At 43.7% G+C, this 23,979-nt stretch overlaps 1 protein-coding gene across 6 annotated transcripts in view; it reads left to right on the plus strand.

The window, feature by feature from the left end:
• The first annotated feature begins 236 nt into the window (after positions 1-236).
• CCDC62 (coiled-coil domain containing 62) overlaps positions 237-23,979 on the plus strand; it is a 38,049-nt gene continuing 14,306 nt past the window's right edge. For 2 of the 6 annotated variants that reach the window (XM_083151017.1, XM_083151031.1), the window contains exons 1-7: positions 238-390; positions 3,214-3,284; positions 6,417-6,609; positions 6,778-6,944; positions 8,980-9,090; positions 10,468-10,639; positions 17,920-18,021. In XM_083151017.1, coding sequence (XP_083007143.1) covers positions 3,252-3,284; positions 6,417-6,609; positions 6,778-6,944; positions 8,980-9,090; positions 10,468-10,639; positions 17,920-18,021 — 778 coding nt within the window. In that variant the 5' untranslated portion in view covers positions 238-390; positions 3,214-3,251. Of the gene's footprint in view, positions 391-1,110; positions 1,229-3,213; positions 3,285-5,682; positions 5,721-6,416; positions 6,610-6,777; positions 6,945-8,979; positions 9,091-10,467; positions 10,640-17,919; positions 18,022-23,979 lie in introns of those variants that run through there. The other 4 variants (XM_083151048.1, XM_083151038.1, XM_083151025.1 and 1 more) reach the window with 4 other exon arrangements.

Here is a 23,979-nt window from a genome sequence, read left to right on the forward strand (position 1 = left end):
ACAGTATACAGAAACAGGGACAAATCATTAAAACTTGGAGATGATCATTACATGGACAGTTAGAAAACGAGAACTATAAAGTCTGATCATATGTACAGAATATCAGAGGCATCCAGTGTCCCTCCGGCCACGAACACTTCCTCCATGCAGAGGAGCAGCCAGCGACACGACGCTTTATCAGCCACTCATATACCGTAACCAAGCAAGCCATGTCCGAGTCCTCCACAGAAGAACTTTAAACCGGTCATATGACAGACGCACGCACGCTGATCAAAGAAGCTGCCCTCCCCAGATCTCGCGTGATGTGATGAGGCATTAGAGTTTCTCGCGATGTTTGGTTTGGAAGTGTTGCGGGAACAGATAAACACGGCTCAGCTGCGTCGTCTCCAGGTGAGAGACTTGTTGCAACACACACAGGTGGTCCCTGGGGGGTGACAGCCCACGATGCATTGTGTCACTCTGCATGTACTGTATGGTTTTAGCCAGTGACAGCTTAGCAGGGTCTGGGCAGTATCGCTCTGTTACACTCACTTGCAAAAGCTAGCAATGGTAAAATTAACAAACCCATATATCACTGTATAGTACTGAGGGGCTGATTTATTAAGCCCGATAAAGTGGCGGTTGATAACGCTCCTAACTGTAATTTTGTAAACCCATCATGTAACTTGACAGTAAGGGACTGATTGGCTGCTGCGTTATCACTGGCCACTTTATCACTTCACCAGGCTTAATAAATCTGCCTTGGTGGGGTAGATGCGCTATACCTGTGCGTTATGGCAGGAGATAGCGCTTCCCCTGATGTATCATGACATCCGCGATGGGGAGTTTAACGGGCGGTGCTACGGGGGAGGAGGCTTCGTGGAGCTGCTTTATTTTAAAAAGTGTACCTTGCTCTTACCTGATGTATCATCAGGCGCTGCAGGGATTCATTCCTTATGCGGCCCTGTTGCTGTTCGCCAGCTGTTTCTGGTGTTGTGAGTCTCTAACCTTCTAACGCTCTGTGCCAGATGCTGATCTTTGGCATCTTCAAATTAAAACAGCGCATGGGCCGGGTGCACAGCGCCGTACATTTCCCAGCATCCCTTGCAAACATTACCCGGTGCATGTGCTGTTTTAATTTGAAGATGCCGAAGACCATCACACGGCACAGAGCGTTAGAAGGTTGGAGACACAGCTGACATCCGTTATTGGAGGATGTGTTTCGGGAGGAAAACGCACACCCAGAATGGTAATACATGCTGCTGATAACAGGACCCGCTTCACCATGATATGTATATATCACTTAAGGCACAAAAAACACAATGTTACATCTACCCCTGAGCTTTATATGCACAGTGTGGGGGCACACAGGCATCAGACAATAATGGTTTAGGGGTAATGGCTCTAAAGCAGGCATGTCCAACCTGCGGCCCTCCAGATGTGCTAAAACTACACATCCCAGCATGCATTGCCATCATTCTAGCATTCCCTAATAGCCAAATTGTGGCAAGGCATGCTGGGATATGTAGTTTTAGCACATCTGGAGGGCCGCAGGTTGGACAAGCCTGCTCTAAAGGCTGTTGACAATTTTGCAGCGATGCCCTCCAGCCATAATAACTGTTGGATGTGAGGCATGTTGAAGTGAACCTATAATATCAAAATATTCATAATTTATCTATATAGCATGCCATACACTACTGCAATGTATTGCCATCTGACAGTCCCTGGATCACATGCGATGTAGGCCGAGTCGGAGGTTAGACGGGCAGCAGGTTGGACACGCACCCGAGGGGATGTCAAACACATCTGCTTTGGGACAATTTCTAGGCCTGATCCACCGGGACCGGGACAAATCGGCCCAAATTGGAGTAGTGTATGGGGACCTTATGGCGATACAAGGGTTTAATGGCGGCAGAGTTAGGCTAGTTTCACACACTCCGGTTTTGACCGGACGACAAAAAGCCGGACACACTTTGTCCGGCTTTTTGACTGACAGTTGTCTCTTTCGCATGCACCGGCTCCGTGAGTCAGTGCTGTGTAAATTTGAGGGTAGAAACTGAAGTGACGTCAGTTTGGTGGCTGTGGAGAGCTAAAACCGGACACCAAATGACCGGTGTGTGTGTGAAAGGCCCCCATCGCCCTCAGCACACACTGACCTGTGAGGACGGGACAGCCACGGCATGGCAGCCGGACACTGCAGTGGTAAGATCCGGCTGCTACCCGGCAGCCGTGCCGTGACCGTCCCGTGTGAATGGACACATAACAGTCCATTACACACTGAAGGGACGGCATGGCTTTTAAGCCGTGCGGGATTTCGCCGACCGTGTGAAATAGCCCTAAGCTCCTGACTGACCATTTTCAAGCACAGACTGTGCCATGTCAGGCGGGAGCTGATTGGCTGGCTGTTTATCACTCTGCATTTTATCACTTTTGAAGCTTAGTGCTTCTGGCCCACATTCCTGAGAAGTCTGCTGGTATATTGGGATCCACTAAACAACATCATATCAGGATTGTCCTGTTTTAGTGAGCTACATCTTTAAGGAGAGAGTTGGATACATGGTTATGGATGACCTGATCTCTTCACTAGAATGTAAACGCCATGCTTTCACCATGACTTGGTTGCCTCGGTTGACCTGTAAAGAGTCAGAACATTATACAACATTACTTTAATTTATTAAATTATTACATGCACTTTACATTAATAACTTTTTCCTATTGATTACATTATTAGTAGTTAGTAGGCGGCAGCTCCTGCTTCTTTTCCTGTCTCTTTCTTTCTTCTCTTTTTTTTTTCTTTTTTTCGGCTTTGTTCTTTCTTCCATGTGTGACAAACTTCAAGACACTGGTATTTACATTTTATCTAGACTTTTATGTGTTAGACTGTATACGTTTTATTCATACTACTCTTTATACGAAATGTTGAACTGTGTGCATTTACATATGTCATTTTTGCTGTTCTGTTCACTATACACTTATGATTCTCAGTGTGATTATTTTTCCTTTGTAAACCCAATAAAAATTATATTTTCAAAAAAAAAAAAAATTACTTTTTTTCATACGCCTGATGGTCACTTAACTCTGGTGAGTATATATCGGAAGACATAAAGGAAATATAGGAATATATTACAGACTTTAGAAGTGCCATATTTATCTATACTGTTTTGTATATGCTTTTGATAATGAAGGTGTTCCTTGCCAAGCTAATAATTATAAATATTTTATTAAAATTCACAGTGTTTCCAATTATCTGAAGAAGTTACTATTCTGTCCACATGAACGCTTCAAATTCGCTTACCTCACCAAAGGTAGAGTATGTGGGAATATCTGGCATATATGTTTGTTTAAGTTGTAAAGAGGGACATAGAGCAGTACCTATCTACACACACAAAGTTACGGTAGTTTTTTTAGTATATGTAATATTGCTGTGTATATCCCCGTTATTTCACATTTATTTTAGTATCCGTTGCAGTGGTGCAGCCTATACAACCGTACATAGAGGCCCTTATTCTACTTCACTCGCAAAGACAAATACTTTCTCAAATGGACAAAACTATGGGCCTTACTCTGGTTCACACCTTCTGGCAAATTCTTTCTTAGATGGACAAAACCATGTGCACTGCAGGTGGGGCAGATGTAACTTGTGCAGAGAGAGTTAGACTTGGGTGGGGTTTTACTTCAAAGTGAGATCTACTGTATATTGCAGTGTTAAAAATAAAGCAGTTAGAATTTTTCCTGCACAGAAACAAAATAACTCACACAAATCTAATTATCTGCACATTTTACATCTGCCTCCCTCTGCAGTGCACATAGTTTTGACCATCTAAGAAGGAATTTGGCAGAAGGAGTGAACCAGAATAAGGCCCTATGTGAACTGCAGGTGGGGCTGATGTAACATGTACAGAGAGAGTTAGACTTGGGTGAGTCATTTTGTTTCTGTGCAGGGAAAATACTGACTGTATTATGGATCTCACTTTGAAGTAAAACCTCACCCAAATCTAATTATCTCTTCACAAGTTACATCTGCCCCACCTGCACATGGTTTTGTCCACTTGAGAAGGAGTTTTCCTTTATGAGTAAACCAGATTAAGGGCCATAAACTACTAGTTGTGTGAAGGACAAAGGTTCTTTGGTCAGGCACATTGAGAGAAATTATTTAAAAAAAATGGTACTCTTTACCTAGAACGGCGCCCGTCGCGGGCATCGCGGGTACATTTATGCCTGCCCGCGACGCGACCGACGCGATGCCCGCGATTTTCCCATTGAAAACCATGTTAAACCTGAAAAATCGCGTCGGTCGCGTCGCGGCCGGCCATAAACGTACCCGCGATGCCCGCGACGCGATGCTCCCGATTTCCCATAGGAAGCAATGTTAAAAGCCGCGATGGACCCAATTTTAGTGTTAAATGCCTCAATCCACCCGATTTGGCCATAGAAATCAATGTTAAATGGGCCACAGAGCCCATTAACCCTTAAATGTCCCCCCAATTTTTGTACGCCACCCCACGATCCACGCCAACCCGAAGCGTGGCGAGCGCAGCGAGCCCGCGAGGGGCGGCGGTACGCGTCCTACGACCTTTTCATGCCCTACTATCCACGTCGGCGTGGAGTTGAGAATAGAATAGTGTGGCGAGCGCAGCGAGCCACCGAGCCCGAAGCGTGGCGAGCGGACGCGGATACCTTCACAGGTAAGCGCGTCCCCTCGCGGGCTTCACAGGTGTCCGTGGCGACCCGGACACCTGTGAAGCCCGCGAGGGGACGCGTCTACCTGTGAAGGTATCCGCGTCCCCTCGCGGGGCTCGCTGCGCTCGCCACGCTTCGGGCTCGGTGGCTCGCTGCGCTCGCCACACTATTCTATTCTCAACTCCACGCCGACGTGGATAGTAGGGCATGAAAAGGTCGTAGGACGCGTACCGCCGCCCCTCGCGGGCTCGCTGCGCTCGCCACGCTTCGGGTTGGCGTGGATCGTGGGGTGGCGTACAAAAATTGGGGGGACATTTAAGGGTTAATTGGGGCTATTTGGGCTCTGTAGCCCATTTAACATTGATTCCTATGGGAAAATCGCGGGCATTGAGGCATTTAACGCTAAAATCGCGGTCAATCAGGCTTTTTAACATTGTTCTCTATGGGAAAATCGCGGTAATCGCGGGTACCCGATTTTGATGTACCCGCGATTTACCCGCGATTTACCCGCGATGCCCGCGATTACCGCGATTTTACCCGCGATGCCCGCGATTTCAATCGTGGGCGCCGTTCTAGGTAAAGAGTACCAAAAAAATTACTTTTAATATATTCCAGGAATATGAGCTAATATTGAAATATACAGGAATAATGCAATGGACAGTGACATACATATATCAAGTTGGAAAAAATAAACTGTTTAATAAGAAAAGGAAGTGTATGACTATTGTGTGCAATCAATATCTAATTATTTTTTTTGTTGCTGTTCAAGAGTATATAGTGTCTTGAATCAATGTTTGTATGGAGAAATCCACCAAAACCCGTGATATCGCATTGGTAGTAATTTATTCGTATATGTATTAATGTGTGCTTTTGCTCCATAGTCCCGTATGAACTCTCCATGGACTTTGTTGCACAAATGTTAAATTATGTATTTGATGGCTAGTATAACTTATTAGGGCCCTTAGGGATACCGATGCCTGGAAATATCCTCCTATTAACTCATAGGACAATTTTAATGTGCAGGTACAAGGGTTTCCTTCGTGGGAAGATGCAAAAGTCAGGTGTGTATATAGGTGTAATGGATCATATACACTTTGGGGGTGTTCAATCCCGGGTCATATACAGTCGGGACCCTGGCCCATTTTTGTCCTGTTTATCGGCAGGCGGGATTCAATGTCCTGCCTGCTGGTGGGCGAAAAGGAGGCACGTCTGTGAAATGGCCATGGATTGTCGAGAGCTCAACAATCCACATCCGTTTTCAGCAGAATGGGCCTGACTGCCCAAGGAGAGCTACATGTGTATTAGCCTAGGGCTTTAATCAGGAGAGTAGACTGATAGCCTTAATGCATTCCATTCACGTCTTCATTGAAGTGGGCGGCGCTCTGATAGTGAATCACATTATCATGCTCTGCCTCCAGCAGCAAATTCTGCATTTCACAGCAGAGGTGTGCTCGGTGATTCATTTTTGTATTATTATTAACAGTTTCTTATATAGCGCACACATATTCCACAGCGCTTTACAGAGAATATTTGAACATTCACATCAGTCCCTGCCCCAGTGGAGCTTACAATCTATATTCCCTACCACATGTACACGCACACACAGACATTCTAGGGGTAATTTGTTGGGAGCTAATTAACCTACCAGGTTAATGCTATGTCGACATTCGCAGTCTAGTGTTTTTATGTTCTTGAATCATGGTTATAATATCTGAAACATTAAACAATTTTTCTCTTGCTGTTTTTCTCTCTCTAAGTTTCTGTATACAGACCTTGAGAATTCTACCATTCAGAAGCAAAGAATAGAGCTACAGTTATTAATTGCTGAGCTGAAGGATAGAGATAAGGAGCTAAATGACATGGTAGCGGTGCATCAGAGGCAGCTTCTTGCTTGGGAGAATGATCGTCAGCGAGTTCTCACACTGGAACAGAAGTGTGCCAGGCTAGAAAGTACGGTGATCATAGGCTCCACAGCTCTGCCTGTCTACCAAATAGTCAATCGATACACGATAAACTGATTTAAGATATCTGCATTCTTGAAATTTACCACACAGTATGATGAAAGTATTAACACACAAGAGTCTTACTGTAGACTAAGGTACTATGTTTACTGACTAGATGAACTGCAGCGAAAGAATGAAATCATCAGATCATTAACCAAAAGGATAAAATTACTGGAAGCTCAACAGCAGGACCGAAGAACATCCCTGGAGAACACCCAAGAGCAACTTCAGAGAGTGTCTCTCAGAGCATCAGAAGCCAGCAGCCACTGTCAAGACTTGGAGGTAACGGCCAAAGATTCAACAATTGTACCATTGCTACTCTATTGTCCTGTGCACTAACCAACACATTCATTAATGTAACTTGCTGGAACTGACACAATAGCAGAACAAATGGAGGAACAGTTATTAAAAAAAAAAAAAAAAGTAGTTTTAGGTTAAAAAAAAAAATGAAGTAACATGCAGTTATTCCCGCTATAATTTTACACGTTGATTTTTAGATTTTTTGTTTTGTTTTGTGGTATAATCAGTTCCGTCAGATTTTGTGTTTTTCTATCCGGATTGGGTTATCTAGCTTTGATTCCAGACAATAAAACTTTCTAGGATAAACCACAGTGATAGAAGCACAAAAAAAAACCCAATAAGGCGCAATGCGCTGCTAGGTATGTCTATACTCTGAATAGTTCTGCTATTCTGTTTTTGCAAGATAATAAATGTATAAATATTAAAAATGTAAAGCAAAATCACATAACAATTAACAATATAATCTTTTTATACACTAAATAAATTAAAGTAAATAAAACTATAGATGAAAATAAAATATTTCTGCTATGAGGTAGCACATTTAAGTTGGGTCTCCAAGTTTGATGTAACCGTATGCTGTAAATATACAGTTAGATGTAATCACTTATACTTGTCAACAGGCTGTCAGCAAAAAGATAGAGGAGGTCCGCCGAGTAAGAGGTTAATAAGCAGGACATTTAGGAAATAAAGCCAGTCCTTTAGCATGTATACACACACGCACTTTGCAGTAGCTTGCCAGTATTTGTAGTATGAAGGCAGTATAAAGTTAGAAGCAGTTTCTCACCCTTGTATACTCTGTAAGTCCCACAAACAAATTAAACTTAATGTGGTAAGTTACTTCTTTGACCATGCAGCAGCAGGTATAAATTATATAAGATTTGCAATATAATAAAAATGTATCCTTTACTAAGTGCCAGGTTTTGTGGTCTGAAGAAGGTTTTTAACCATCATCCAGTCAGCATATCTTTCTTTCTTAAACTACAGTGATAGACTATTTATTTTTTTCATCTATACATTTTTATGACTCAGAGCAGTGGAAGGTTACTAAAGCTGTCCACACACTTACCACTTTTTTATTTTGCCAAATGAATGACTGAATTTCTGTAGTTATACTGTATCTGTATGCAACTGTTGTACACAAATCATGATCTGTTTTTATCAACTATTATGTAAGAAAAAAAACCTAGCACAGCAACATTTGCAATGCATGTAAATGGTAAAATCTTTAGAATTGTATCTAACTACAGTACAAACACTTGAAGTCAATTGCTTTTGGGTAAAAGTTTACACTGTTAAGGCCCCCATACATTATGCGACTTCTCCGAGGGGAGAAGTCGCATACGATGAACTTGAACCGCCCTGTAAGGGACACCCATGATATATAGCTGGGGTAGCCAACCCTAGTCCTCAAGAGCTACCAACTGTGCATGTTTTGCAGGTCTCCTCACAGAATCACAAGTGAGCTAATTAGCTCCATCTGTGTATCTTTTTTTTAAATGTGTCAGTGATTAATGAGTGCAGCTGTGCAGCAGCTAGGTTGTCTGGAAAATGTGAAGTGTTGGTAGCTCTCGAGGGCTAGGGTTGGCTACCACTGATATATAGTATGTGGTCCTTCTGGATATCATATATTGTATGCAATCCCGCTGCCGGGAGATGGGCGGAGTCGGAAGTTGGACGTGCAGCAAGTCTGACATCCAATCTGAACGGGACCACACATCGGATCAGATACCAAACACCTCCGATTTTGCCACTTTTCACCTTATTTCTCGGGTGAAGTGTATGGGGGCCTTTAGACAATCTTAGCATTTACAAAAGAGTGAAGTGGGTCTATTAGACCCAATACAAATAAGCATGTACAGTAAATAGTTTAGCATCTTCAATTATGTCTAAAATAAAAATTTTGATTTATATTCTTAAGAGTATGAAGATTAGCCATTTAATACTTTATTATGGCGCTTGAAATCTTTGATTCAAAAAATCTCTTGTGAATGACCAGAATGTGGAATTGATTGTTCAGTTTTTGCAGGAAAAAAATCAAAGTTTGCATGAGTCCGTGTTGGAACTGTCTGCTCATGTTGGACGATTACAGGCCCGAGAACAGGAACTTTCCACATTGCTAAGGTTGAAGGTAATAAAAGAGGCTCTTAAGATCAGTATCCGTTTTCCAGGTCACCTAGCATGTGCGCAGGTGTACTCATTAGGCAACGATCCACAGGTGGAGCTATTTATTTCACTATTCTGTGAGGGGTCCTGGAATATATGCACTGTTTGGGTCCTGAGCAGACTTAGAACCTATGATACAGATTGATCATAAGTGATTATAAGAAAGATGCAGATGCAAGTGCTGTGAAAGCAAAACAGGACACATACAACAGTTTTCCTGACTGAACCAAAAGGCTTAACAATAATAGTGACCGTATAATCCCTGGGGCAGATGTGGGTTCTCTATTTTATTTGTATTAAATGTTAACAAATATATTTGTGAAACTTTCATTTACATGCTGTGTCAGTTTTGCACCCTTCAACAGCAACTGAATTCTCTCATAAGGCAAGCATTCAATCCCGGTTCACGACTGTCAGGACATCCCGGCAGTCGTGACCCTAGCCCGTTTTCGGGCGCTCGAATCCATGATTTCCTCCCTGCACGCAAGCTGCGATTGGATGTTTATGCTAAACATCCATTCACATGCCTGCAATGAAACTCAATATGCGAGGGGGGGGGGGGGGGGGCTGGTGTTTGGTGGACTTGTAAAGCTGCAAAACTTGCAGCTTTTTGAATCTACAGGAATAATGTCCAATGGGGCAGATGTATTAAGCTTTGCGAAGAGATAAACTTGAGATAAAGTGGAGATAAATTGGAAGGAGATAACGCAGCAGCCAATCAACTTCCAACTGTCATATTTCAAACACAGCTGATTGGCTGGTGCGTTATCTCATTCCACTTTATCTCCACTTTATCTCAAGTTTATCTCTTCGCAAAGCTTAATACATCTGCCCCATTGTCAGTCCTTGTCTGCGAACAAGACAAGGTCCCGAAAACGTTTACTAAATACATGTTTCACTGATGAAATGTCTCAGAGTGCCTTCTGTTGGATATGTTCTGGTGCCTTCCCAGTGATAAGTTGTGGCCTCTCCAAATTCATAGAACAAATAAAAGTCTGAGACTCATCGTGGCTTAAAGTACATGCATATTTAATCAATGTTTCGGGAAGCACATCCTGATAAAGGGGACTTGCTCCCCAAAACGTTGATTAAATATGAACTTTCTTTAAGCAACCTAAAAGTCTGTGAGTGCCACCTTTCTTGGTATATACTGTATGTGACAAAGAAAGGCAACACTCGGTGAGTTTTTTAGTATACCGATTTCTGTTTTCTCAACAGAAACACCGGAGTCACTTAATTATTGCTTAACAAAGTACTTTTACAAATGTAATAATTTCAACTCTGCATCAGCCCCAAAATGTAAAACTATTCAATAAACTTTATGTTCCACTACTGATTTTAGGATAATGATATTGTAGAAGCGACCAATCACATCACAGAGTTCACATCACGATTTAAAGATCTAGAGGCAGCACTACGCGAGACTAGGCTGAGGGAAGCTTCAGCTATAAAGGAAGTGGATAATCTTAAACCCAGGCTAAGAAGGATGAAGACTGAAATGGATAAACTAAAAGGTATGCTTTATTAAAAATAAAAAGAATGGAGGCTAGGGGGATGAATATGTTGTCATTTCTTTTCATTATGAAGAGGTGTAAAGGACTAGTGGCAACCAAGGAGGCTGCAATTTATTTAGAGCTTGTTGACTGTAGGGTCCATCATTACGCATACACAGCTAATCTAACAGGGATGGTAGTGAAATAAATGTGATTTTTAGGGACTGCAGCTGCAGCACGTAGAAGTCAGGTAGTTCTGGTGTAATACATGCAAAAGCACTTTTTGGTAATGTCCATGGGTAGAAAATTCCTCACACTGAACTGGCAGTTAGCAGAAAGAGCTTCCAATCGGAAGCCAGTGCACAGATTAGTGAATTGGGGTGTTTATTGCGGTGTTCTGGGGTATTGGGTACAATTTAGGAACTTGGGCATTGTCTTGCAAAAGCTCAAGCTGCTCCCCCCTCAATACCTTGGAAGGCTTTAGTAAATAAAGCTTGGTGTTTTTCTAATGAAGCCCACAGTACAGAACCATCAGTTCAGAACAAGATATGAGAGAATAAGAATATCTACAGGAATGAGGATCCTAACAAGGTGAACTGAGAACCAAACTAGAATCAACTGAGTGCATCCATTGTCCAACTGACTCCAAGAAAGGACATTGCATAAATAGAAAAGTCCCATGTGCGATATATCTCGTTGGGGGCATTAGGAACCTCTCAAACCTGTGCCGGCTGGAGGATACGTTCAAGAGTTACAGTACCCAGCACCTTGCTCCCAAATTTTTTTTAAATGTGTGGACTGAAGTCTAAGTGGCTATAGAACATTTGTCAGCCAGGGTACCTTGTACAAGTTCAGGGATATGCTTTCTAGCCCCAATGTAAGCATGATACATTATTACTATATAGGGATCCATCTGGCAATGGTGTTTTTAGATGTTGACCAAACTTTTGGTTTAGTCCACACAAAAAAATTTTGTGAACGCTTAGAAACAAATCATTGTTTTCTGTTTTGAAATATACATCCTGATGATATCTCTTGGTGCTTGGTCTCATGTGATAGGTGTAAGCCATTACCTAAGCATTGTATCCTTTACAATAGATTTTATTATTAGGGTTAATTACTATAGCTGTAATTATGGAATTCAGTTTAAAATTGATAATGAATAATAAAAAGAGTAGTAAAACAGATGGACATTCAATGATATACAAGATACATCACAATGCAATGCAGGCTAGCATTTGAATATGCATATTACCATGCGGACATCCCTTTTAGTAGATCCCATAAGTAGCAGATGACCAGGTAGCCAAATAAGTCCCAGAAACAGAGTCCAAAGGTGGAATGCGTTCCCCTGACGGGAAGGATGGTAGACCTGGATGACTGATCTTAGTCCAAAAGCTGCCTCGGATTGCTTTCCGGATGGGTAGGTGCAAATAGATGTTAGGTGTCCTGGGTGCATGGATTGCCGTGATGTTGGTGAAAAGAATGTCCAATTTTAAAAGAGCTCAACGCGTTTCTCTGGGATTAGCCTCCCAGCTTCTTCAGGAGTTTTGTGACTGCGCATGCATATAAACATTTATGCACATATGCAGCCGATTGGTGCGAGCAGATGCAACGAATTGCTTATTCGCCGGCCTGTTCGCACCGAGCAGTAACACGTAAAAGCTGCGAATTTAGCAGCTTGGCGGGTCAACCAGAATAAGGTCCTAAGGGGCAGATGTATTAAGCCTTAACAAGAGATAAATGCAAGTGTGATAAGGAGAGATAAACATCCAGCCGATCAGCTCCTTACTGACTTTTTTCAAACACAGGCTGTAGTATGGCAGTTAGCAGGTGATTGGCTGGACGTTTATCTCTCATCACCCTTGGATTTATCTCTTGTTAAAGCTTAATACATCTGCCCCACACACTAGAACGATTTTTTGGACGATTGCCTGATTTTCGATATATCGGGCAATATTTACAGAAAATCGGCAAATTTTGGTCCGATGCGCGCTCCAGGAGATCTTTTGCTAAATCTTCTGATTTTACGTGCCGCATGAAAGATCAGAAGATTTAACAAAAGATCCATAGGAACGCACATGGGATCTTAAGAAAAATCTTTGTTAAAGATGTGCGCTTGCCTGAAATCTTTTGTCCAGGACAGGCAAAAGATTTGAAGGCTAATTTATGCGCACATCTTATGATCGCAGATCTTTCTAGTGTGTGGTCACCTTAAATCTCCTGATTGCCTACAGTCTAGTTGTAAAGGTTGTAGGCAACTTTTATCTGTGAAGGAAAGGTGGAAGTGTTATTTTTACAGGCTTTGGCTTCTTTGGTAAACTATGCGTTATCAAGTTGAACCAAAACATATTGGTAACTTAATATTACTGTGTATGTAGTTGAAAATATAGATTATGAACTCCACCGTGACAGACACTGAATCAGGAACCATCCTTGGTACATGTGTATTTTTTGATATTTTATAACCATTAATAGTAATAATACATAGAGAAAACAGTGAAGTTGAAACGTTAGAAAATTCAGAAACCCCTCCAGAACTGGCCAAGTTCCTTTCTATGATAAATATTTGTGATTAACTAATGGTAAATTGGATCTTCTCTCCTCATGTGCCTTTCTTAGAATATATAAACCACTGCCACCCTGATAATTGCTTCAGTGTCCTGTCCCCTGATGCAACTATCTGTATTAACCATGTACTTGTCCTAAACTGTCTTGTAATGTAATTTGTTTTGTGTTTACTCATAACTATGCTCTGTAAAGCGCTGCAGAATTTGTATGCGCTATATAAGAAACTGTTAATAAATAAATAAATAATGGTAAATTGGATCTTATGTATCTGACATTATCCATTTAGTGGCAGACATTAGTATTATGCAGTTGAAAAATACTGCACTGCTTCCATATTCTGGTACTAGCAGCTGCACTGCTTCCATCTTCTGGTACTCACAGCTGCACTGCTTCCATCTTCTGGTACTAGCAGCTGTACTGCTTCCATCTTCTGGTACTAGCAGCTGCACTGCTTCTATCTTCTGGTACTCACAGCTGCACTGCTTCCATCTTCTGGTACTCACAGCTACACTGCTTCCATCTTCTGGTACTCACAGCTGCACTGCTTCCATCTTCTGGTACTCGCAGCTGCACTGCTTCCATCTTCTGGTACTAGCAGCTGCACTGCTTCCATCTTCTGGTACTCACAGCTGCACTGCTTCCATCTTCTGGTACTAGCAGCTGCACTGCTTCCATCTTCTGGTACTCCCAGCTGCACTGATTCCATCTTCTGGTACTAGCAGCTGCACTGCTTCCATCTTCTGGTACTAGCAGCTGCACTGCTTCCATCTTCTGGTACTCACAGCTGCACTGCTTTAAAGATTCCCTTAAAACGCACCTTTTACTTAAAGCTGATCAGCTTTCTTTACGTCACTTCACTTGTGGAAAGGTCAGACTTACTGACATTTGCGTGGAAAAATCATTTGATGGTTTGTGAATTTATTTATTTATTAACCGTTTAATAAAAGGAGACACTGATACAACATACAGGATATTTACAGACAGTCAAAAGGTAAGAGGGCCCTGCTCTCAAGCTTACAATCTATAGGGAAATAGGCATTGAAACATAAGGATAGCTACTGTAATCTTTTTGCATTAATTCCACCAGAATGCAAAGGTTCCTGGTATGCTGTATAATACGGTGACCCAGCAGTTTGGCCATGGGTCAGGAGGATGGAAAACACTGTACAGTGGGGATGTGATTAGATAGGAATGTATATGAAGGTTAAGTGGCTGGTTTTGGAATTTGATAAGCTTGCCTGAAGAGATGAGTTTTCAGGGAATGCTTATAGGTTTAGACACTGGAGGAGAGTCTTATTGTGCTTGACCTTCCACAGAGTGGGTGCAGCCCAGACAAAGTCCTGCAATCGGGAATGTGAGCGAATATTGAATGTGGATTAGAGACGCAGATCTTGTGAGGAGAGTAGAACTCGGGTTGGAAGATATTTTGAGAAGTATGTTGGTGTAGTTTGGTTTATACAGAGTACAGAGAACTTGTGCAGAACTTTGCTACTTGGTGTCAGGGGAACCATCTTCAACTCAATACGAGGAAGACTAGGGAGTTGGTAGTTGATTTCAGGAAACGTCAGCATACCCCCCAACTCCTGTGAGTATTCAGGGAATGGATATTGAGATCGTAAGAACTTACAAGTATCTGGGTTTTCATCTGAACAATAAATTGGACTGGACTGATAATTCTGCTGCTTTGTATAGGAAAGGGCAGAGTAGACTTTATCTGTTGAGGAGACTGAGGTCCTTTGGAGTGCAGGGAGCGCTCCTGAAGACCTTCTTTGACTGTGTAGTGGCATCAGCCATATTCTACGGAGTGGTCTGCTGGGGCAGCAGTTTCAACAGCCGACAATAAGAGACTTAAAAGGCTGGTAAGGAAGGCCAGTTCTGTCCTAGGAATGCCTTTGGATTCTGTAGAGATTGTGGGTGAGAGGAGAATGATCAGCAAGATAACATCATTATTTGATAATGCTTCACACCCTCTCAAAAATATTTTGACGGATCTGTGTAGCACTTTCAGTGATAGGTTGCTTCACCCTCGATGCTCAACGGAGAGGTACCGCAGGTCTTTTCTACCTGCTGCAATCAGAATGTACAACTGTCATGGTCTATAGAGACCTACATGTTCTTAGATTCTAGATTTATATTGTTTGGACTTCTTATCTTATTTGCTATTTTCACCCTTATCTGTACTTGAACCTTGCTGTAACAATTGTAAATTTCTCCATTGTGAGACGAATAAAGGAATTCTATCTATCTATGGCTTTGCGTGTACGTAAAAGAATTTTGAATACGGTAGAATACAAGTAACCAATGGAGTGACTGACAGAGTAGCTTTGCAGACGATGAACATCTGGCTAGGAAGATTAGCCTTGCAGCTGCATTCATGATGGTCTGTAGTGGTGAGATTCTGTAATGGGGAAGGCCAATCAGGAGACTATTGCAATAATCAATGCATGAGATGATGAGAGCATGGATTAGAATTGCAGATAGATGTTCAACAGGATACCGGATATCGATGCCACATAAATTCGGACTTCCGGTGGGGCCGGGGATGGTCGCGTGCAGGAGAGCTCCGGTGTTCCATCCACGGAGCTCCCATCCCCGGCCCATGGAGAAGGTGCGGGTGGCGGCGGGGGGAACGGAGGAGTCAGAGCGCTGTGCCCCCCGGCGCTGCGTCCCCCCGGTGCTGTGGCGCTGCGTCCGCCCGGCGCTGTGTTCGCCCGGCGCGGAGAACATGGAGGGGGAGACGGACAGACTGGGAAGCAGGAAGGGGGAGACAGATGGCGCCCAGATGATGCTGCAGTGAGGACCCGCTGCTGTCCCTAGTAGTGCCAACGCGACCCCCGGCCGCCGCAGCAGAGATGGAGCCCCGGTCCCAGTGGAGGATCCGGGCCTACTGAGGAGAACCCTGGCCTGTAGCAGATGATCCCGGCACTTGTGGAGGAGACTCCAGGCAGGCCCTGTCTGGGAAGCCTGACCGGCCCCTCGGATCTCTGGATGAACGTGGTGCCCGGGAGAAGGTATGGCTCCAGAGATTGGGCCAGAGAGGGCCTAGCCATAGGCCTCACTATCTATCCCAGGCCCGTGGCCTCACTGACTGAACCAGTCCCCCAGCCTCATGGACTCCAAGCCTCGTTGACTCTCTCTCCCCCCCCCCCCCCCCCCCCGGCCGCTGCCTGTGCTGTCCACGCTGCCCGCGCTGGCTCTCCATACAGGAGGATGGCGCCTGGTGAGGCCTTTAAGATGGCGCCGCAAATGGCTGCCTAGGAACTGTGCACCCAGCAATATGTATAACGTGTCTCCTGTGTGATAACTGTACTGTCCCTGATTTAATCTGTGCTGTCTTCGCTCATGCTGTCACCTGCCTGGCTGCTGCAATGACCAGTGGCGCCACGGATGGCTGCCTAGGCGCTGTGCAGCTTGGCGGGTGTGTGTTCCCTGTGTGATAAGTGTACTGTCTCTGATTGTATTATTACCTACCCGGCTGCTGCAATGACCAGTGGCGCCACGGATGGCTGCCTAGGCGCTGTGCAGCTTGGCGGGTGTGTGTTCCCTGTGTGATAAGTGTACTGTCTCTGATTGTATTATTACCTACCCGGCTGCTGCAATGACCAGTGGCGCCGCTGATGGCTGCCTAGGCGCTGTGCAGCTCGGCGGGTACGTGTTCCCGGTGTGATAACTGTACTGTCCCTGCTTATATTGTCACCTACCTGGCTGCTGCAACGACCAGTGGCGCAGCTCGGCAGGCATGTGATCCCCACAAGTGATGTCTAAATGCTCTCAATGTAATGTGTATAATGTCTCAATGGAATGTATATAATGTCTCCCCCCCCCCCCCCTTCATCCCCGCTTGATGCTGCACTGTAATTCCACAAAAAATTCCTAGTGTGCGCAAGCACACATGGCCAATAAAGTTGATTCTGATTCTGATTCTGATATTTTTGCACTTCCCAACACAGATTTACACAAGGTGGGTTTTCTGAATTGGGCCCTTGGCCAGGATTAATGGTGCCTATACAGTAGCTGCTGGAGAAACAAACTTAAATGCAATATGAGCTCAACCTAAACCCCCAGCAATACAGAGCAGTGTATGCTTATTTGTACCATTTATTTATTTATTTATATATTTATTTGAAAACCGGCAGCTATATTACATCATCCCAGATCTGAGAAACCTTATCCAATTCAATATGTTATTTATTGCATTAAATGTCTGAGGTACTGCCATTATCGTTGGATGTGTGTGTATATATGTAATATTATGTGCTTTTACATGTTACTGGCTGTAGTGCCCTTCTGCAATGACCAAACATAGAAGTTTGGATGAAGAAAGGTGGTAGTCATCAGTCTTATATGCAAAATAAAAGAAGTTTCGGTATTTATGTAATATATGGGCTTCCGTTTTTCTTATGAGACCGTGTCCCCTCGTGGGGCTAGCTGCGCTCGCCACGCTTCGGGCACGGAATCAACTCCATGCGTAGTTGGATAGTAGGGGTATGAAAAAATGGGGTGCATTTAACATGGGAGTCCAGATAATACATAAGTACCGAAGTTTCTATTTCAGATATGAGTGCTGCCTTCCAAATTACATATCTATATTTTATAATTGTTTCTATGAAACTATTACTTAAAGGTAGAAATATGCTATTTATGCCTATGTTTTATTTATTCCTCATGGTGTCAACACCCTCTTTATTTTTGCAACATTATCAATAATGTATTGATTTATGTTGTTTAAGATGACCTCAGCCAAAAGACTGTGGAGAACAATGAGCAGAGGGAGGAGAATATTCGCTTAAAACAGGAGTGTGAATACTTTAAGGCTGAACTGGTTTTCACAGGTTAGTAAAGTTCTCAGTTAAGTATCAGTTTGTAGTGTGGGGGTGGCCAAACCTGTACTCAAGATCTACCAACAGTTCATGTATTTCAGGCAACCTGTGGATCTATAGTAGGAATGAATGCAGCAGGTTTGAAAATGTGACAGTTAGTAATGACTACAGCTGTGCACCATCTAGGTGATTTGGAAAACGTGCATCATTGGTAGATCTCAAGGACCTGTTTGGCCAATTGCACCCCTTCCTTATAACACCCATTGGTCTCCTTAATGTGTAGATACAAGAGCGTTGGACTACTGACTTTTGCCTTTATCAGTCTGTCTCACTCTTGCTGTCTCTGTACCACTCCTATTCCAGGGAACTACAATGTGTTTTCTATATTCTTCTACGCTTTGCTTTGTCTTGATGGTTTTCTCACCGTTAGCCACTAGTCTTTAGTTTTTGTTTTCTAGATTTTCTTTCTCTCGGTGCTCTGCTCTAGTACAGTTTAGTTAACATATAAGAACAGGTGTACTAAGCCTCCTATCTTGGAGATAACAAAGTAATACGGTCTGCAGAATGGCAGAATTAATTATTTGTGCAAAAACTATGCCCCATCCATTCTGCCTGTGTCTCCGGGAGTCAGACAGCACCCTTGTAAAACCAATCCTATCACCGTCATCGGCTTCTTTTCCATGATACTAATTCCATTCAGATACATAGGGAAGGGTTCAATTACACCATGAGCCAACTCCTAGATAAAATGTTGAAAAAGCTAATGGACTTTGTAACTTATAGTTTCCAAATGTATTCAACTCTTTCCCCGCTGGTTAGTTCACACCTTTATTTTGACGAGGAGGAGATAGCATTAAGAGGATTCACAAGATTGCAGCCTATTTCAGTGTCCATTAGGAATCCATTGAGTCATTTTCAGCAACCGTTGACTGCCTTTTCAATTTAATAATATTTATCTTTCGTCCATCCTGGTGACACAGCTTATCCTTGGGATGTAGTAGGGTCCGTAGGAGCCAAGCACCTATGCTATGACTTTGAGAGGCAGGCTCCTCTCTCACTGCATCCTGGAAACTTCCGTTTCATTTTAGGTGCCAACCGGAGTGGGTGCTTATGCTGTGGGGCTGCTTTCAGCAGCCATTTTAGAGAGAGTTTTTTATTTTATTAATTTACTTTAGCTAGTGCGGGTTCATTGTATGGTTTCCTGGGTAAACTTTTATACACTGTTTGCAGCGCTGCTTGTCAGCTCCCTGTGAGCTGGGGAGAAAGCATTGCTTTCTATCTGCTCTGCGCTCTGACCCCCCCTGGGGGACCTGAAACTGGCCCTCAGATAGTGAGGGTTCTCGGGTGGCAGAACCCCATTATGGCGCCGCCATTTACAAGGGCTTGCCAGTTCACTCCATATACAAATGGAGGACATGCTGGCTACAGGAGCCTGGCTTAGCTGGACAGTCCCATGTGATCCCCAGTGGAAGGGGAGACACTGGGAAACAGAGGACTCGGCTATAGGAGCGACTGAAGGGGTTAGGGTGCCAAATATTGCTGTCTCCCCCGCTGAGGCAGGGACAGTTGGTCTCTTCCTTGCTGTAGTTTTGGCGCCTTTCTCTTTCACTGCGGAGCTGAACAAGGTGCCGTGCTTCTGGGCAAAGAAAAACTACAGTGCGAGCTTTCTCTTGCAGAATTCACCCTGTGATCTTCTCCAACAGCAGCTAAATAGATAAGTCACTTAAATACTTTATTCTGTATAAGCGCCTGACATTTTGCACTATACAATAATGACAGGAAAGTGTAATATTGCTGTTGTGAAGGGGGGTGACTCTGCTATGTTTATAGACTGCAGATTTTGCAGGGTCAGATTAACAAGTGAGCATTTGGATCAGGGGGATTGTGCCCTGCTTGTGAGGCTGTTCCCAGTGGAGCTCAGGCTCATAGGGCAGAGCTAGGCAAAAGGGGCATTCTCCTAATCTCAACCCTCTCTGCGTTCACTCCCACCATATCAGGGGGATCCTGCCTTGTTGCAGGTTATGCAGCACACAGCACAGGGTGTGCATAAAATGTCTGTCTATATGGAACAGTTTCTTAAAGTGCCTGCACCTGTTTATTTATTTATTTATTTATTTACAGGTTCTTATATAGCGCAGCAGATTCCGTTGCGCTTTACAATAGTAGACAGTGATAAAACAAACTGGGTAACAACATACAGACTTGGAGGTAGGAGGGCCCTGCTGCAAGCTTACAATCTATAGGGATATAGGGGGAAACACAAGGACAGGCACCAGTAATACCATAGCAGTCCCACCAAGTTACAAGTCCAGAAGGGTAGCTATATAATACATAAGTGCCTCAGAGGGTTATGCGTGTAGAACTTAAACATTATAGGCTTGCCTGAAGAGGTGAGTTTTCAGGGAACGCTTGAATGTTTGGAGGCTATTGGAGAGTCTTATTGTGCGTGGAAGGGCATTCCATAGGATGGGAGCGGCCCGATGAAAGTCCTGTAATAGTGAATGGGAGCTGGTGATCCGTGCAGAAGAGAGACGCAGATCTTGTGCAGAGCGGAGTGGTCGAGATGGGAGATATTTTGTGATAAGTGCAGAGATATATGCTGGTGCAGTATGGTTAATAGCTTTATAAGTTAGTAGAAGTGTTTTGTATAGAATACGGTAAGATACAGGTAACCAATGGAGGGACTGGCAGAGCGGATCAGCAGATGATGAGCGTCTTGCAAGGAAGATCAGCCTAGCAGCAGCATTTAAAATGGATTGTAGTGGTGAGAGTCTGTTCTTGGGAAGACCAGTCAGGAGACTATTGCAATAATCAATGCGGGATATAATGAGTGCATGTATAAGAGATTTAGTAGTTTCTTGTGTGAGATACGGTCGTATTTTGGATATGTTCTTTAGATGCATGTAACATGATTTGGAGACAGATTGAATGTGGGGAAGAAAGGACAGGTCAGAGTCGAGGATGACCCCTAAGCAACGAGCTTGTGGGGTAGGGTAGATGGTTGAGTTGTCAACAGTGATGGAGATATCAGGATGGTAAATGTTCTTAGTTGGCGAGAATATAAGTAATTCTGTTTTTGAAATATTGAGTTTGAGTTGGCGGGAAGACATCCAAGATGAGATGGCAGAGAGACATTCTGAAACTCGGCCCAAAACCACTGGTGACAAGTCTGGGGTTGATAGATAGATTTGAGTATCATCCGCATATAAGTGATACTGAAATCCGAAAGAGCTTATTAGTTTGCCAAGAGAGGAAGTATAGATGGAGAACAGCAGAGGACCTAAGACTGAGCCTTGCGGAACTCCGACTGACAGAGGTAGTGAAGAGGAAGTAGAGTCAGAGAAGTGAACGCTGAAAGAGCGATCAGATAGGTAAGATGTGAACCAGGAAAGGGCTGTATCATTAAGACCTAGGGAGTGTAGTGTTTCTACAAGAAGAGTGTGATCCACAGTGTCAAATGCAGCAGATAGATCTAGAAGAATAAGTAGTGAGTAATGGCCTTTAGCCTTAACAGTTACCAGATCATTCACCACTTTAGTCAGTGCTGTCTCAGTGGAGTGTTGAGAGCGGAAGCCTGACTGAAGCGGGTCTAATAGGGTGTGAGAGTTAAGAAAGTTTGTGATGCGAGAGTAGACAAGTCTCTCCAGTAGCTTAGAGAGGCAGGGGAGCTGAGAGATAGGACGATAGTTAGAGAGAGAGTTAGGGTCAGAATTCTGTTTTTTTAGAATAGGAGTAATCACTGCATGTTTGAGCAGAGATGGAAAAGTACCAGTAGCAAGAGAGAGATTGCAGATGTTAGTTAAGGTTGGAATAAGCACAGGAGATAGATTTTTTATAACTTGTGCAGGTATAGGATCAAGAGGAGAGGTAGTAGAGTAGGAGGATAAGAAGAGTGCAGATACTTCCTTTTCATTTGTGGGCTCAAATGAAGAGAAAGTGCCAGAGGGTTCAGGTAGGGAAGAGAGCGGGTTAGAGGTAGTAGAAGAGCATACCATTTCATCTCGGATGTTATCAATCTTGTCCTTAAAGTAGGAGGCAAGTTCTTGTGCACTGATGGTAGCCGGTGGGGGAGGAGGGGGAGGGTACAGAAGAGACTTGAAGGTGTTAAAAAGTCGCTTAGGGTTGGTGGCATGAGAAGAGATGAGAGATTGGAAGTATGTTTGTTTGGCAGTGTCCAAAGCATTGCAGTAGGAGTAGTAGCTAGTCTTATATGTGAGGAAATCAGTCATATTACGAGATTTACGCCATTGGCGTTCTAATTTACGTGACTGATTTCGTAGTTGTCTCGTTGCTTTGGAGTGCCATGGTTGGCATCTAAGCCTACGTGGGGTATAGTGGGAAGCTGGAGCCACTTCATCAAGGGCTGTTTCAAGAGTCTGGTAGAGGTGGGAAACAGCAGAGTCAGGAGAGGTAAGTGTAGAAATTAGTGAGAGCTGTTGTTGCAGGGAGGTGGTAAGTTGTGGAAAATTTATAGCTTTAGTATTTCTGCGGGTTAGAGTAGGCATGCATGATTTCTGTGTCAGTGAGCTTGGGGTAATGGAGGAGAGCGAGAGGGTTATGAGATTGTGATCAGAGAGAGGGAAGGGAGTGTTAGTAAAATCAGAGACTAAGCATAGCCTGGTGAAAACAAGGTCCAGGCAGTGACTTTCCTCATGAGTAGCGGCGTCTGACCACTGGGAGAGGCCGAGAGAGGAGGTTAGAGAGAGGAGTTTGGAAGCATGCACAGATTGTGGACTGTCAATAGCAATATTGAAGTCTCCCAGGATGATAGTGGAGATGTCAGAGGATAAGAAATGGGGAAGCCAGGCAGAGAAATTTTCCAGAAATTGAGATTTGGGAAGCCCAGGTGGGCGATAGATAGCTGCAACACGCAGAGAGAAAGGGGAAAAAACCCTAATAGAGTGAACTTCAAATGATGTAAATGTGAGTGAAGGAACTGGTGGTAGAACGGAGTATGTGAAGGCTTGTGACAGTAATATACCAACTCCACCTCCTTTGCAGTTACCAGGCCTGGAGGTGTGAGTGAAATGGAAACCTCCATGTGACAGTGCTGCAGGTGATGCCGTGTCTAATTGTGTGAGCCAGGTTTCTGTAATAGCCAGCAGGTTGAAATTGTGAGAGATGAAGAGGTCATGGATGGATGTTAATTTATTGCAAACAGAGCGTGCATTCAATAGGGCACATTTAAGTTGTTTGGGGTGTGGTGGGAGGTGTTTCTGTTAGACATCCCTTATCTGAGACCCCTCTACTTAAGTGGATACAGATGAAGAGGAGTGTGAATGTTGCAAGTGGGGAGGATTTGATTTTGGCAGTACGCCAGGCTGTAAATTTGGCTGAGGATGACACGGATCAGCAAGAGGGCGTGTTTAAAAGACCAAGGTTTTCTGTGGTTACGTTTCCTGCAGATTCCAGCATGTCTGACCTTTTGGGGGAGGCATAAAAGACCCCAAACAAAAAGGTCATTATGCTAAAGAGGTTTGATGCCTTATATCCTATGCCAGAGGAGCATATAAAAGTATGGGAGAAAGTTTCCTTGGTAGATGAACCTGCGGCACGCCTGTCTAAAACCATGGTACTTCCTGTTAAAGGGAGTGCGGCCTTTAAGGACCCTGTAGACAAGAAAATAGAAGGGTGTCTTAAGGCTATTTTTGAAGGGGTAGGGTTTTCCCTACGTCCTATTATAGCAGGGGCCTGGGTATCTAAGGCCTTGATTGTGTGGGCAAACATGTTGTGTACTCAGTTAATGGATACTGCAGATCCTGAACTGATCTCCTTGGTGAAAAAGCTGGGATGTGCAGCAGATTATGTATGCAAGGTTGATCAGGAAGGTATCAAAATGGCCTGTAGAGCCTCAGCTGTTTCGATTACAGCTAGAAGAGCCTTATGGTTAAAGGTCTGGGAGGCGGCTAATGATTCTAAGAAATCACTTGAGACCTTAGCCTTTAAAGGAGTGCTTTTTGGTTCTAATTA

This window comes from Crinia signifera, chromosome 1 (assembly GCF_055691185.1).
Source record: "Crinia signifera chromosome 1, ASM5569118v1, whole genome shotgun sequence".
Classification (NCBI taxonomy): domain Eukaryota; kingdom Metazoa; phylum Chordata; class Amphibia; order Anura; family Myobatrachidae; genus Crinia; species Crinia signifera.